Below are 17,050 nucleotides of genomic sequence, written 5' to 3' on the forward strand. Positions count from 1 at the left end.
TATTTGTAAACAGGGAGGGAAACTCCTGTGTTTGAATTATATTTTGCTCAAAAATTGTTTAATAAAGTTTTAATAAAGGCTTTAACTCTCAAGTAACCATTTTTGGGAAAATACCGGATAGATATCGTATATCGTATATTCCTCCTCCTATCGTATATACCGGGATATGATATTTTGCACATATCGCCCAGCCCTTATTATTTTTATAAACACCACCACATAATCAATCATCGTAATAACCTTGGTAGTAAAAAAAACATACATAAATTACATAAATTAATACAATTAAATAAAACTAAAAGTATAACCATGTTAATATCACCCGGTATTTAACTGTATATTTACACAGTACCATCTACACCAGTGGTTCTTAAACTGTGGTACATGTACCACTTGTGGTACGCAGGCTTCTTCTAGCGGTACGCGGAGGCATTAAATATGTCATGTACATGCTACACACATTTCAAAATGTATCAAAAATTATGTATATAATATGCCATATAAGACATATAGCCTATATTTCTAAGGTAATCTGCCAAGTTTTTTTTTTTTTTTTGAACTGGGCAGAGTTGTAGCTGATTTACTGGGCCTACCACGCTACTGTATTTCAATACTACTCATTTATTGGTACTTGGAGATTTTTTTTTTCTGAGGTGGTACTTGATGAAAAAAGTTTGAGAACCACTGATCTACACCATACAATGCAGTGCAAGCAATAACTTAAACTTTTTAAGCCAACATATACCATTATACTGGGCATCCCTAACTATAACTTGTTCAAATCCATGCTACATGACTACCAGGCTTTGTAGCACTATGCTTTCATTCAGGTTCCTTTCCGATCATTGTTTTAGGTACTAAACAGGCCCTTGAAAACATAAATACATGCATTTTAGCTGTGCTATCCAGAGTCCAAGCCACAGCCATTCATGGTACACCACCAGCTGGTCACAATTGTGTATGCCTCTGCCTCCCCCCCAAATCCACATGGCACAGATGTGTGTGTGTTTGCTGTTGATCTGCATGGATGTGTGCTGCCAGAGTGCCAGCAGGCCCAGTATCTATTGCAAGTGGTGCTCTGTATTTAAGGCTAAAAGAAATAAACACTCGGTCAGCCAGCCAAAACCACAGCAACACATGCACAACTCTTGCCAACAAGGGCCACTGGCAAATTGTACACTAGCAGCTCTCGCATTCGCTGTTCAGCAGCATGCCTGCCACGCTGTCTGGAGATTAGTAAGTCTCGGTTAACCAAATGGACTCTCTCAAACTCCTCTAATTCTCCCCTCATTCAACAGGAATCCCTTTTTTCCACTCTCCATCCCCTCCCAGCTGCAACCGGGCTGGGCTATTGCTCCCACCGGCACGGCACTGTTCATGGGAAACAATAAAACGCCACATGCGTTTCCTTAGTTAGGGCTTCCATGCTGCAGCTCCATGCGAGACTCATCAAGCCGCCGATAAAACACCATAGACGCTTGACTAGCTGGCATTCACATTTTCAAGCAAATTAGGAATGCACTGATAAGACCGTTATTATTACCATGTTATGGCAGATAATAAAATGCTGCATACATTTAACAAATAGAAGACGCTGCAGACTACAATAATTTTATGCTATAGTTTAAATGTGACAACTTCATGACGTATATTATTCAAGCACACCAATAAAAAAAATATTCGTTATAATTTAGACTACACAGAGATGACCTTGTATGCAATAATGAGGAAATAAGCATGCACTGATTTGAATAAGTTTTATCCCTAATACACTTCTTGGCATATATGAAAAAAGTACTTGGCTTATGCAAAGACAAACATGCAATAAAGCTGTGGTAAAATGCTAGTAGCATTAGGGGTGCAACAATCAACTGATTTTACTATTAACCTTGCTTTAATTCGTCACGGTTAATTAATCGTAAAGGTTTCTGCACAGAACAAAACTGCAGCAACTAAAAGTGTGCGCAAGTGTAAAAGTTCAGAGTTTGTACACAACACCTATGCACACTGGATTAAAGGCTGATTTTAACTATGGCTGAGGCTATTAACTAAGGGCCATTCACATATCCCCTCTTTTGCATGCACAAGTTCAATCATTCCAACAGAGACAATTTGGCAGACGCGCACATGGCACGCGAGCGGTGACACATGGTTACCTTTTCCAGACTCCTAGTTAAAAGAATGGCACAAGTGCACAGTGATTTATGTGACATGGACTGACCGGTTAGCTTCATACTTTGTATGGAATAGACTAGAGCTGCACGACTTTGGCTAAAATGAGAATCGCGAAATGAGATCTTAAAATAAATATCACGATTTTCTCATGATTCTGTAGATGTAAAATGAAGCTTAATATGAGATTATCAAACATATGGTAAAACAACAATAATAATATTGTGTAGGTCTATTGGTTTCTATTAATAATGATATATTCTATTTATAATAACTCTGATGTTGAATTATGTTTGAGATATATGCTTGCAATCTGTCATTGGGAACATTATTAGACCATTTAATTCACTGGTAAAATCAACATTATATAGGCTAGAGTAGTTATACTGACACTGTAAACATTTATTTTCATGCACAACTTTGTGTTCGCTATAAAAGAAAAAAACATATCAAATGCTTATCGCAATCATAACTCTAAAATGTGATTATTTAAATTATGTGCACGCTTTCGGTTTCATTTTCACTGCTAAGTGCTGTTCATACTTCGCGTGCAGCTCCCAAACGGTCAGTCTATGCCACAACCTGAATATTATCTGCAACTCTATTACCTGTTACTCACTTTGCAGCTTATGCAGGTTCTGTTCACTAAAGTAGACGTGCATGTCTATCATTAGGTAGTGCGTGGCTGCACAGTCAGCAGCTCACATCATGTGTGATTTCCCGGCCGTGAATACAGCATTATATGAAGACGAAAATTAGCTTTTGGGTGAGTTATACCTTAACATCATTTGGAGGTGTCCATGTTGCTGAGCAACGTGTGTGAAACAACAAAAAGACTCGTGCAGCCGCGTTTGCTTCTCTTCTGAACTTAAAAATATGATTGGCAGAAACGTAGAAATGCTAGATTAAGATCGTTTAGGGGGTCGAATCGAGATTGCGATCTTTTTTCGATTAATTGTGCAGCTCTAGAATAGACCTTTCTACTCCAAAAAGAAAAAATACAAAAGGGAAAAAACTGTGTAAAATAGTTTTTCAAAAGTGCCTTTCAGACTGAAGTTCAGCAGCCTTTGGCTACATTTGTTCTCTTACAAAGGAAAATACTTAGCTAATATGTAGCTTAGATTTACAATAAACAAATAATATTTTTAATACTATATTTTTTTATTTACTCATTGTTCTGTCATTTATTTTCAGTGTAGAATGATGACTTCTGTTTAAATCCCACAACTTTTTTTCACTTATTTTTAAGTCCAAAGAGAAATGGACTATTGTTTGTTTTATTATTTTATGCCGTGTTAATTAGTTACTGAGCAGCAACAAATAACACTTTAAAATATAAGAAGTTTTCATGTGATTTACTAAACTAGTAGTGTTTTGAAATGAATGAATGCATAATAATCGTGATAAGTGATTTGTTCTCAGACAATAATCATACAACCAAAATCTATAATCATTGCAACCCTAACTAACTATAACTTTTATTTTAAAACCATGCCTGCCAGCATAAATCAACATTTTCTGTTCAAAGTATTCTTAGAGCAACAGCGCCATGAAATGAAAAACATTCTGATTCCGAAATGGCACAACAAGACTGTTATGAAAATGATTGGCTACCAATACATCTCAACACTAAAATAAGGCCCTTGTCAGACTCCATGCTATCAAGCATTGGTAACTTTCCAGTTTCACATCAATTTATCCAAAATCAGCAAGTTAATTTTTTTTTAAATCTCATAGATGTTAATCTTTCAAGACTCTATTACCGTCCACACTCCGGAAGGAAACAGGACTACACAGTTATGCAAATACCAGAACTGCAACACTATATAGTAAAAAGATGCACAATGTGCATTACCAGCATGTTTACAAGAGATCTAGCTCTCGGTTAAAACAAAAGAGCTACGTTGGAATTTCACGAGGAGGCTTGTGAATAGAAAGTTAACAGTCTTTTAGTGGGGGAGGAACAGCAGAGAGATCCGACCGCCTGCTTTCATTCTGCTGGGTCCCAGGCAGCCTTCAGAATGATGGAGAGCTTTTCAAACACACTGTGATGGATGCCTCCCTGAGACACGGAGCGCCAGAGCCTCTCACTGCGTGGAGGTAGCAGGGCCTTGAGGTCAGCGAGGTAAAGGCTTAATCCGCTCCTGATGGCCATGAAGGTGCTCATGTTTGGAGGCCATGGAGAGCCAATCACACGGCACGCTTCAAGTAGGCAAGATAATACACAAAAGTACTAGAGAAAATGCAACACTAAAGTCCACTTCACTTGAAGTGTCACTTAAAGGAACATGCTTTGGAAACATCTATCATCTATTCAAAGTCTCAAGATCTTATGCAAGACTCGTGACTTTTGGTCTTCAAAACACTGCAGTCTGGCTTTAATTATTCTGAGGATTATCTTGAAAAAGCAATGCAATTCATTGATCTTCAGTCAACGGCTCCCAGGAGCCTTTCAAAGCTTTGTGATTTACTTTGGAAAGTGGAAACTATGATGTGCTTAAAAATAAAATAAAGCATGTTTACTCCCAGCCCATATGCCCCTTAAATGTCAGGGTTGCAAAATATCATGAGTCATTCGAAATATCGTCTTGGATAGAAAAGCAAAGCACAACATACAATCAAGTCTACAGGAAGGAAAAGACAACTAGTGGACCATATTTCATTCAAACATGACATTTACTGAGAATCTTGAAGGGTTGGTTCACCCAAAAAATACTCAGCATTATGTAGTTCCAAACCCCCGAGATCTTCGTTTGTCTTTAGAATACAAATTAAGATAATTTAGATGAAATAGGAGAGCTTCCTGATCCTCCATAGACAGCAATGTTTCTGGTTTGTTCAAAGTCCAGCAGGGTACCGAATAATATCCTCATAACAGACCAAATGCCTTCATGGTTAAATCGCTACATTATGTAGCCACTGGAATATTTTTGTGCTCACTATGGATGCTCTAGTCAGGGATTTTTGCAGCTGATAGCGAGTAACCATTCCTTGCCATGGTGATCAGCCAATACCAAGTACAGATTCTGATGCTTTAAGCTTTATAAAGCATAGAACACATTTTCAGTCCAAGTATGATACCTAAGCTTAAGATATATAAGATACCATTTAGTGTGAACATCTCATGGTCAGAAGCAACTTTACAGAACAAAATAGATTAAACAGATTAAAAAAGGCAAAAAATTAAATAAATAATCACTAGTAAATTTGGAAAGATTGAAAATCATGAAAGGATTCAACATGTGTCAATGAAGTTTGGAGCTCATTTGATGCATAAGGAGTTTAAATAAACACCTATAAATCCATTACTTCTTTACTAAAAGGAAATAGCTCCATACACTAGTGCTTATTACAAAACAAATATTACTATAAGTTTTATTAAATATTCAAGCTTAAAAATGTTTTAGTTTTTTTTTTATTTCCAGCCAGGATTTAATGAACTTGCAATATTGTTGAAAACACAGCACTTTCAGTTCTGATATGTATATAGATTTTAGCTCTTATGTGTCCTCTGCTTGTTAACTCGTAAACAAACATTTGTGATGAGATCGGTTCATGAGACTGGCCAGATTAGCAAGTATCGATCGAGTCATGAAATGTGATTATCGGCTGATACCGATGTCTGCCCGCTCAATCAGAGCATCCCTTGTGCACACAAAGTACAATTATTCAACAGTTTCTTCTCCTCAGTGTGAGAATAGGATGTGCATCCCATGAAAGTAAGGAAAGTTTTGATGCTGGTCTTTAAACAAGTTGGGACCTTTGCTGTCTTTGTATGTAGTATGAGGAAGGTCTTAGATTTCACCTACAATATCTTGCTTTGTCTTCTGAAGACAGTTCTCTGGGGTTTGGAACAACGTGAGGGTAAGTTATTAATGGCAATTTTAATTTTTGGGTCAACCAACCCCAAAAACTTCCTCTTATCATTTATAAATGGCTTCATTTAGATCTGGTCTCCTCAAATCTCCGAGGTCAAGCTGCACATGGACGCACCACTGATTCTCCTTGCTCTACATACCCTTTTCAAGAACCATAAATACTTTGGCTGCTAGGACTGTTCTCCATAAGAAAAGGATGCTGAGCTGCAGAACAAATCATCCCTCAAACAGGCTTACACAAGATTAGCAATGTTGACATGCCCCAACAATCACTGGAGACCATGTTTCCAGACAGACTTTGGCCCCCTAAAATGTCACGCTCGTGTTGCAAACACATACCATACGCTGCGAGAAGACATCACTGATTGCTTGTGGCCTAGTAAGCATTCACTGTCTTTTGAGAAATTATTTACATTATGTTCTTAAGTTTTAAGAGAAATATTTCGTATAATTGCTAATTATTCAATAACTAAATGTCTTATACTAAAAATACTCGCAACAGTTTTAACTCCATGTAAAACAAAAATACTGAGGAAAGCATGCAATCAATAAGATCAATCAGGCCCTTAACCCTGGCAAACGCAGAGGACACTGAGAGAAACCACAAACGTGAATCTCCATTTGAGAAATATGCCAAATATTCAGTACACAGTAACTGATGTCATTCATGCGGTTTCATTTCCAAACTCTGCTGATGGTGCGTCTGAGATATTGTGTACCATATTTTTGCACTTCTTCCTGTCAGATTCACACAACTCAACATTTTGTTGAAGGTGAAACGCTGACGAATGAGTTTATAAAAGTTAACCATAAATGCATTTTATATATGTATACTAGGAAGAATGCAGTGTTTTCCATAGAAAGCACTACGATCATGCACAAAATTAGGTGGTTGCACACAGAAAACACAATGCACATGGGAATAACACAAAAATGACATGAAAATAATACTGAAATTCAATCTAGAATTTTCAATAAACAAGGAGAATCAACACTTAATGTAATGTGTACCCTGATTTTCAAGCATTCGTTTGCAAAAGTTATGCTGTTCTGAATGGTAACAAACTCAAAAGCATTATACTACTGAAGTGGTTAAATGCAAAAGCCATTACGGTACACTGATTTCCACAATCAGCCAAACCAAAAACTGTTTCCACAAACCTAAAACAAGACAGTGGTTGTGAGGAATGAACTGACACAAAGTAAACATATAGTGATCACTGGGGGGGAAACTGCCTCAGAAATGACCCCTGACCTCTCAAAACCTAAGGAATTTGAACCCACATTCATTTAGGTTGATTGGTTTGTAACTCACTCAAGACAGTACCAATAGAAATGGAAATGCTGTTCCTGAAAGGGTTAACATGCACACAGTGTTTGATCTGAGATAGTGGGTTGCATGAAAAGGAGAAGCCATTCCATAAAGCAACACTAAAAATACAGTACTATTTCATCAATTTGTTCACAGCAACACCGGCTGGAAGTGACCAGACTAATTCCGATTCTGTCACACCAGCCACTAAGATTTATATTAGGGATATACCAGCTGTCTAGGTAGTCAGCTCACTGGGTCTGAGACAACCAACATGAACACATGCAGGAAAATACCCTCACTCATCAGCTGACGTGTATGTGAGAGCCTCAGTGACCCCCCTAAACACTGAGCAGTCGGGGGAGGAACTCCGAACGAAATTGTCCGCATAATGTTAGATCAGAGACTGTGTTAAGCATAAAGAAAACAAAAGGCCACCTACAGTGATTCGAGCCGCTCCAGTGAGGGTTCCTGAACCCGCGGGCCGCTCCCGACACGAGGCCTTTATCCGGGATCAAACAGCCGCGGTTCTGGTGGTAGTAATCCATGCTTAAAAACGGGTTCGGGCTAGGGGTCAGTCCCACAACGTCCACGCTCTCGTACATCGTGAAATAAAAGCCAATATTCTCCGAAAGTAAATGTAGCTGTAGGCTCCAAACGTCATATATTATAGGGCAAAAACACGAAGGATCCTCTTATAAAACAATACAGGGAGCGTCTCTTAAAAAACGCGTGCAGAAGAACTTGAAGGCTTTCAGTGTGTTTGTGTAAGTCAGTTCAGCAGAAGCTCGCGCTGTCCACCGGGAATGAACTACATTCTTCAGATTTTAAAATCCTGCGCGAGTTGTTGCAACACAGCGTGCTGTTGAAGCAGTGGCTCTATATAAGACCCAGTGGTCGACGTGAAACTGCTACATGAGTGCGAGCAGAATCCCGCGCGCAGCCCGTGGAAACGTCCGAGGACTACAGTGGGGAGCGACTGTTTTGAAAAGCTCCCAAACGCCTCCTCGCTCCAAACGAAACGTTGACTAAATATTCGTTACCAGACCGCCGTGTTGACGCATAATTACTGTAAACACGCAGCCGTCCGCATTAATGTGTATGTGTGTGTGAGAGAGAGCGCTCGGTCTGCTGAATAATCCCGTTGAAGCGCTGCTCAGACACGGCAGGAACTTGCTCCGGTGTTTCCAAAAGCCGCGAGCTCAAAGTAATGTCTTTAGCATCTCGTGTCGAAGCCCTCGCGTGCTTCTGGCAAATATCTCCATGAAAAACAAAAGCGCTCTTCGACAGGGTAACTGGTCTCCACGCACTTTCCAGGCTGTCCCGCACCGCAATTCTTGACGAGTGTCAGCAGCTGCGCGAAAAACTCCGCCCCCGTCAACCCCCACTGCACTGCGCCGCGCTCCCATTGGCTGCTGATAAACCTAATCTCAGTCTTATCAATGTGCCATCTATCAGCGAGGAGCTGTCGCCATAACAAGCTGAAGTACAAAGTTTGCTCATACACGTTTGCAATTATTCGCCTGCTGTTTAAGAAAGTGAGATATATATGCAAGAAAGCATTTAAGAAATGGAATTACTGGTTCATAATAAGTTTAAATCCAAATTAACATTATAAAAGTTGGCAAAGACACATTTTCCAACTCCTCTTTAGTTTTTATATATAGATACATTTTTATGTCCTAAACTATTGTTAGTTGTGTTTATGATAGAGTTTAACTTCTACATCTAACATAAACTTGTGCGCTTTAATAATTTTGCATCATATTTGATACTACTGCACACTTTTTTTGACATTTAAAAAGAGTAGACAATATAGACAACAAACTAATCATGAAGAGATGAAAATATAATCATTGTAACAATACAAAGGTTGAAAACAGTATAAAGGATCAACACAAGAAAGCAGATCTTATATAAAATATTCCATCTATGTTTATATAAACACTTTTTTGGACAAATTCATTGGAGATCCACTTATTTTTTTTTATAAACAGTTAAATGTATTAAATCTGTGACACTGATGACAAAAGTCATAAGGGTACATTTTTGGAGACTGAGATTTATATGTCATCGGAAAGCTGAATAAATAAGCCTCGTCTTGTCAGGATAGGAATTATTGGCCAACACACAACCATCTGAAAAACTGGAATCTGACAAAAACTCCCAAAAAGTTGTCTAATGCAATGCGTAACTATCAAATAATATAAATATTTACTTATCCAAACTTTTGCTTAATTACAGTAGGAAAGTTACAGAATGTCTTTAAGGATCATCTTTATTAAAAATTATATTGTTTTTGGCATAAAAAATATATAATTTTTTACTCAATGTATTTTATTTTGGCTCTTCCTACAAATATTTATCATAAAATCAGGGTTATATATACAGATGAAGTCAGAATTATTAGCCCCCTACATATTTCCAAATTTCCCAAATGATGTTTACCAGAGCAAGGGAACTTTCACAGTATGTCTGATAATATTTTTTTCTTGGACAAAGTCTTATTTGTTTTATTTTGACTAAAATAAAATGCAGTTTTTTATTTTTTTAAATAACATTTTAAGGTCAAAATAATTAGCCCCTTTAAGCTATATTTCAGTCTACAGAACAAACCATCCTTACGCAATAACTTGCCTAATTACAATAGCATGCCTAGTTAACTTAATTAACCAAACTAAGCCTTTAAATATCACTTTAAGCTGTATAGTAGTGTCTTGAAAAATATCTAGTAAAATATTATTTACTGTCATCATGGCAAAGATAAAATAAATCAGTTATTAGAGACGAGTTAGTAAAACGATTATGTTTAGAAATGTGTCGAAAAAACCTTCTCTCCATTTAACAGAAATTGGGAAAAAAATAAACAGAGGGGGGCCTAAACTTTAACTTCAACTGTACACAATGTAGATATGATTTTTTTTAACCACACATGACATTTTATATTTTTGGTGTTATGGTATTTATTTATGAGTATATCAAATGCTAGAACTTTTAATTAACGATTATAATAGGCTGATATACAGATCACCCACAACTCCTCCAATAACCCACCGTGCCATCTCTGTTAAGAGCAGACACTCATTGACCCCAAGACTGCTTTATCAATATAAAGTGAGGTAAACAACACATCGCAACACTATCTAGTTTCCTACCACAAAATCCATAGACGCTGTCTGGAGAGTAGTGTTCATAACAAGGCAATGAACACTCGGGCTGCAGCCCTACAGCATCCGTCAGCTCAACGCACCAAGGTTGCTGCCATCCGCTGATGGCTCCATCCATCAGTGAAACGACGTATTAGCCTCCCCTTATTTTCCCGCTTCAGCCCTCACATTTTTGTCCTTGACATGTAAGAGGTACTGTATTGATTTTTCACCATCTAAAATATTAGCCTGCACACAAAAGGCCACTCATTCAATAAATACACGTTTACTAATGGGAGAGTCCTTTTAATACAGCCAGACCCATATAAATTTGGCAATGAAATGGTGAGTGGGGAAAGTGATCAGTGATGCTATACATTTGTGTCAGTCTAAATATATTATGTAAATAAAATAATACTCTACATTTTTTTGGAAATAGGCTAATTTCACAAGTCACCATAAGACTAAGGGTTAAACATTCGAGTTTGATAATTTTTAAGCTGTTAGAGATCCAAAAGCTTACATTCATATAACTATTAATCAACTTTTAAATGGTCTGTCTCTAGATGTGAGGCGGACATATCCACCCTGTCCTCTCCCCAGGTTGCTACGCCCCTGGGCATGAGCACTTTTAGCTTAGCTTAGCATAAACCACTGAATTAGATTAGACCATTAGCATCTCTCCCGAAAAACTGAAAAAAAGCATAGTAAAAGCTTCAATATATAAAGCTTCTCCAGCTTCAGTTTAGTGATTTTGCTTCATCATTTCATTATCAACATGAACAATATTGAATAGCATTTAGTTTTTTTCACAAAAGTAAACATAACAAACTTTCTATTACAGTACACTATGATGTTATAGAAACACTCAACATGTTTTAGAAGAGGCTCATTTTACTCGAGTTACTTTTAGACTGAGTTTCACCAGATTTGAATCTATTTAGCCGATCTTCATGTCTGGCATGAGCACTTTTAGTTTAGCTTAGCATACATCACTGAATCGGATTAGACCATTAGCATCTCTATCAAAAAACTGAAAAAAGCATAGTAAAAATGTACTCTCTGGCTTCAGTTTAGTGATTTTGCTTCATCATTCCGTTATCAACATGCACAGCATTGAATAACATTTAGTTTTTTTCCTAAAAGTAAACATACCAATCTTTCTATAACTGTATGCTATGATTTTAAAGGAACACTTCACATTTAGAAGAGGCTCATTTTACTCAAGTTACTTTTAGATTGAGTTTCACCATAATTGAATCCATTCAACCGATCTTCATGTCTGGCATAAGCACTTTTAGCTTAGCTTAGCATAAATCACTGAATCGGGTTAGACCATTAGCATCTCAAAAAAACTGAAAAAAGCATATTGATCATTTTCCTATCTAAAGCTTGATTTTTCTGTAGTTATATTGTGTAATAAAACAGATGGAAAATGAAAAGTAGCAATTTTCTAGCTCGATAAGGCTAGGAACATTTAAAAAAAAAAACAAACGTGAAAATGTGGGGTGTTCCTTTAACTGCAAAATAATCTAGATAAACCAATTATGCGAACAGAAGTGTGTGACATTTCAGAAGAAAAGAAGTCATTTAAAAAACAACAACAGACTGGCGTATGTCATCGATGGATGCAAACGACCTGAGATTCTCAATACCTTGAGCCTGCAGGAGTGGAGTGGGCCAGTATATCAGGGGAGGAGGGGGCTGTATGGCGGCTGTTAGGAATTCAAAGACTTTATGAGGCTTTAGGAGGAAATGCATGAGCAAACCTGCTGGCAACTTGAAAGTGTGAGGCTATTTATTACCCTCAATCCACCTCCCCCACTGCACTTCCTCTAAATACGCATAAAAAAGCTTCTTTATTTACTATTAGGCTCAAGTTCTTATCAGTGCTGCATGACGTATGTTGTTAAGAGCGGATGCATGTCCTCGAGAGAGTGTTTAGTGCTATGTCAATGCACTTAGTTGAGTTTGCGAGGTGTTAGCATGCATTGTTTATCATTATGCTGTCAGTCACATGACCCAGTTTGTCCCAGAATCCCTGGCTCGGGCGAACAGATGGGTGTTTGCATTCACTCACAATGCCTTTAATCTGTCTGATAGGGAGGGGCCATCATTCAATACTGTTACAATGAGCGCCTGTGCTGACTCATTATATAGTAGCACAGTATGGATGTGCCACATGCTATTAACACTGACAAAGGTCAACAGACAGATAGCATTCAACATTCTCAACAGTGACAGCTTTTCAACTCCAGCCATAAAAATGTATATGACAGAGCGAGCCATTTTCCTATGAAAAGAGCTAGCATGTTTAATCTGAGTGACATAACCTTGATCGCAATCTCCGGACACGAACGCTATTAACTCTTGTGTGAACCTCGCTGAAGCAATTTCCTGAAAGCGAGTGACATAAAAAGAGTGAAGAGGGTTATTTTTCACATAGTCATTAATAATCAAAAGTCACGGATCTTCGGAAATTATGGTGCAATATAAATGCATTGAGGGGTTTGTGCTGCTATTATATGCCAGCTGATGCTTGCTGCTGTGGTAAACATATGGTGGAGATTAGCTACTGTGAACCGCTCTGCCAGATGTGTAATGTTAGCGACTGAAGGCTATTGACTAGTCCGCAGGGCTGCTGATGATCCTGATTGCTTGAGCAGTCCCGTCTCATTACTCTTGGCTCAAGGTCAAGGATTAAGTGATGAGAATAGATCCAGCCTCGTACAATCCTTGTGGTGAGTTGTTTGTCTGCTGAAAGTGGGTTTGTGGACTTGAGGGCAACTATGCAAGATATTCACATTGTCACTGTAGGTTTACAGTAATACAAGCAATATGAATTTTGAATGCAAAAATCAATTGTTTTCAATATTTTGGAAGATTCAAAGGGGAAGTTCAATCAGAAAGACTGACAGACAGACAGACAGACAGACTGACTGACTGACTGACTGACTGACTATCCATCCATCCATCCATCCATCCATCCATCCATCCATCCATCCATCCATCCATCCATCCATCCATCCATCCATCCATCCATCCATCCATCTATCTATCTATCTATCTATCTATCTATCTATCTATCTATCTATCTATCTATCTATCTATCTATCTATCTATCTATCTATCTATCAGTAGTACATACAATAAACCTTGACAACAAAACATAATGATAGCATACACAATAAACATACAATAAACATTGACATACAATAAAAATAAAATATACACATATGTAATATTATAAACATTAAAACATATTATAATATAAACACATAAGGATTATAATTCTTTACATAAAATTGCTATTAGGCAAAAGCAAAGGTGGTGTGATTATGCAAACTAATAGTAAACTATTTGTGTAAAGACTGCTGTTTTGTTTTTAACCACTTTATAAGCACACTACCTAAAACATTTATATTACTTTCTAATTTTAGGCTAACAGGTAAATCATTCCACAACTTGGTTACCTTCATGAAGAAAACAGATTGACCAAAAGAGGGCTTACACTTTGGAACAAGAGAGTCACCATTAGCAGTTGCTCGTGTGACTCTGTTTGAGGTCTGATGCCAACTGATAAGATCAGGAAACAGCATTGGAACATGATTATTTAAACATTTAAAGAACTATTGAAGATAAATAAAGTTAATAAAACTATCAAAACTAAATGTCTAAATGTAAATGTAAAACAGATTGTGTTAACATAAAACTTTACAATGATGCCATCACATAGGCTTTAAGTCCATAATTTTAATAGCTTGTGTTTTAATTTCATTTAGTATCATGTCATTTCAGGGTATGTCAAAGATACTTGAGGTGTCTGAGTGATGCTGGATTCACAAGAAACTAATGGGTACACTGGTGAATAATAACTATAACAAAAATTAACTAGTGTAACAACATCCCATATTATTATGAGATACTGAGACTTATACATGAAACTAATTGTTACAATTATAAGATACTAAACTATGTTAACACGTGTTAAAAAGTAAAATAAAATGTTGACAAAATGTCAATGACAAAAGGTGTTTGTCAAAATGATGTCAATTTTAACTCATCATCTTATCTCGATGACTTGTAACGTTCTGTGTCATAACTGTGATTTATCAAAGCCTGTTTTTTCCCAGTGTGAAAGAAATAGGCGTTCACAAAATGGGTCTAATATTGTTTTGAACCCCACTGGCTTAGATTATATAGACAAAATCTGAGAAAACTAATTCAATAGAGACAACTCTCTCTCTATATATATTTTTATGGCCAACATATTTGATCTCATCTTATTCTGATGGCCTTGGTGATATGGAGTTTGGACATGTTCGGCTAACATTAAGACTTGAGTGGTCAAGTCCACTTCACCTGTCTCCTGGCTATGCATCATAACACCCTATTGACCTTCTGACCCTTACTGACCTAAACAACAGATGAACAGCTCAGTGGCACATATGGCTGTGTGTATAGCATTAGTATATCTGGGGCAGTGCCTGTTTGATTTGTCTATATATTTTGTATGTGCAGACTGAAGTATTTTACATTTTTCTTCCTGTACTACAGTATGTATAATGATAACACATCATGCTATACAGTCTCCTTAACAACCTCATATTTAACAGCTCTCAACATGATATTGTTAGTCTTTTGCAATGTATAGTGACCTATATGATGAATTCTCACTCTTTTCACCAGTAATGGCCCGAGTGCAATAGGGAAATGTGCCGAGTTGGTTCAAATGTTAATGGTCCATCTGAAATCCCCTGCTTAGCCAGCAGGTTGGGGAACAAAAGCTCCATAGAGGTGCAGCTTGCAGGGTCTGGACATGACAAATGCGGCTGAGACCCGGGCAGTGGTTGCTGTGGAGCTCTGGGGAGGGAAAAGCGGGGGCAGTGGAATGATCTACCAAACCCAAGCCTCATTGAGGACATCGCATCGGGGGGCAACGGGGGTCATCCCATCATCATCACCATTTCAAAGAGGCTAAGGGCGAGGTGGAGCCGAGTAAGAGTTGGGGGAGGTCCGCTGACCCCGACCGGTGTCCCCGCGCTACTCCATCTTCTGCAGATGGAAATGGCCTGAAAGGAAGCCCCATCATCTCTACTCCTGGCACGACAGAGAGATATTGAGAGGCTGGGAGACAGATAGGGGGCTGCTCTATAAACAGTCCCATTACCTTGACACCCCCTAGAGGAAAGACCCTCACCCCCGACACTCCTGCTCTTGATTTCTCATTCTGACTCCTTTTCAGGGGGAGACAAACACACAAAGGACCCAAAGGGACTGTGCTGTGATGGTGGGCCTCGGGCAGGAAGAATCTGGAACATGACATATACCTGTTTTCCAACAGCATGGCTTTCTGGAGCCAGAACCTCTTGTTGGCCTACTGTGATGAACCGGCTGCATGTTTCCACAGACCTAAATGAATGATGACATAAACCTTCAGCATGTTTTTACCTGACTATAACCAGTCTAAAACACTGCATATCCTGGTGTCTATACAGACATAGTTCTGGCTGCTCTGTACTGTTGATACTCTTCTGGCCTTCAAGATCTCACATACTGGACCTCTCTCTTTGATGCAGTGACATTCATTTAGATATTCAGAGCAATGTAGCGTTGCATTATTATTTCCCAACAAGACTGGCACATAGAGAAGCAATCCTCTGTCCCGAGATCTCTGGCTTCTGTCACATTTTCACTGAGCGATATGGTTCCTATTTAAGTCAATTTCCATGGTCAAAAATAAAAAAACTATCTGTACTGTACTATGTTTTTTGGCACTCTTTCCAAAGGGTACCTAGCACAACAAAATGGTACCAAGAGAGTGTAGCTAGACACACAGCTGAAAGCTACTGATTTACTGAGAATCATCACTAGCGAACGTGTATTAAACCAGGGGAATGACAACACAAGAAGTGGCCTTTTTCAATGCACAGCTAGCGCACAGCAATGAACCATGATGGACCCAAGCTCAAAAAAATTATCATCCTCTTGTGACAAACATTTACATGCCAAGAAGCCAAAACAAGATCTGCTGTATGTCCTCCATTGTTGTTTACAATTGGTGTCTAAAACATGCATAAAGTGTGACTGGTCTCTATTTCTCTCTCTATTTGTTTGATCTTGCAGAGTGTATATGTCACAGTTGTCAAACTCAGCTCCTGTAGAGCTGCAGCTCTGCACAGTTTAGTTCCAACCCTAATTAAACACACCTGAGCAAACTAATTAAGTCCTTCAGGCTTGGTTGAAACCTACAGGTAAGTGTGTTAAAGCAGGTTTGGGATTAAACTGAGCAGGGCTGTAAATTGATGACACCCCTGGTCTACACCAATTGAAAATATTGAACTTGAGTTCACAAAAAATGTGATATGTGAATGACCCGTTTTATTCCTTGGGCGAGAATGCCTTCGACTGTAGCTATCTGCCACAAAAAAAGACAATAATGGCAGTGGCGATGCAAGCCTGGTCAAGGTGACCTGACTCTTACGGTACTGTACTGAACTGAATCATACCGCTGAATGAAAACGAGATATTATATCATTAAT

The 17,050-nt window shown here is 38.2% G+C and overlaps 1 protein-coding gene across 3 annotated transcripts in view; it reads right to left on the minus strand.

Annotated features, from left to right (window-relative positions):
• rarab (retinoic acid receptor, alpha b) overlaps positions 1-17,050 on the minus strand; it is a 214,704-nt gene that overhangs the window by 41,587 nt on the left and 156,067 nt on the right. Inside the window, 1 exon segment of one of the 3 annotated variants that reach the window (NM_131399.1) lies at positions 7,805-7,985. The exons of the other annotated variants lie outside the window; for them this stretch is intronic. Coding sequence (NP_571474.1) covers positions 7,805-7,967 — 163 coding nt within the window. The 5' untranslated portion in view covers positions 7,968-7,985. 3 annotated transcript variants of the gene reach the window in all.

The sequence above is a fragment of the Danio rerio genome, chromosome 3 (genome assembly GCF_049306965.1).
Source record: "Danio rerio strain Tuebingen ecotype United States chromosome 3, GRCz12tu, whole genome shotgun sequence".
Lineage (NCBI taxonomy): Eukaryota > Metazoa > Chordata > Actinopteri > Cypriniformes > Danionidae > Danio > Danio rerio.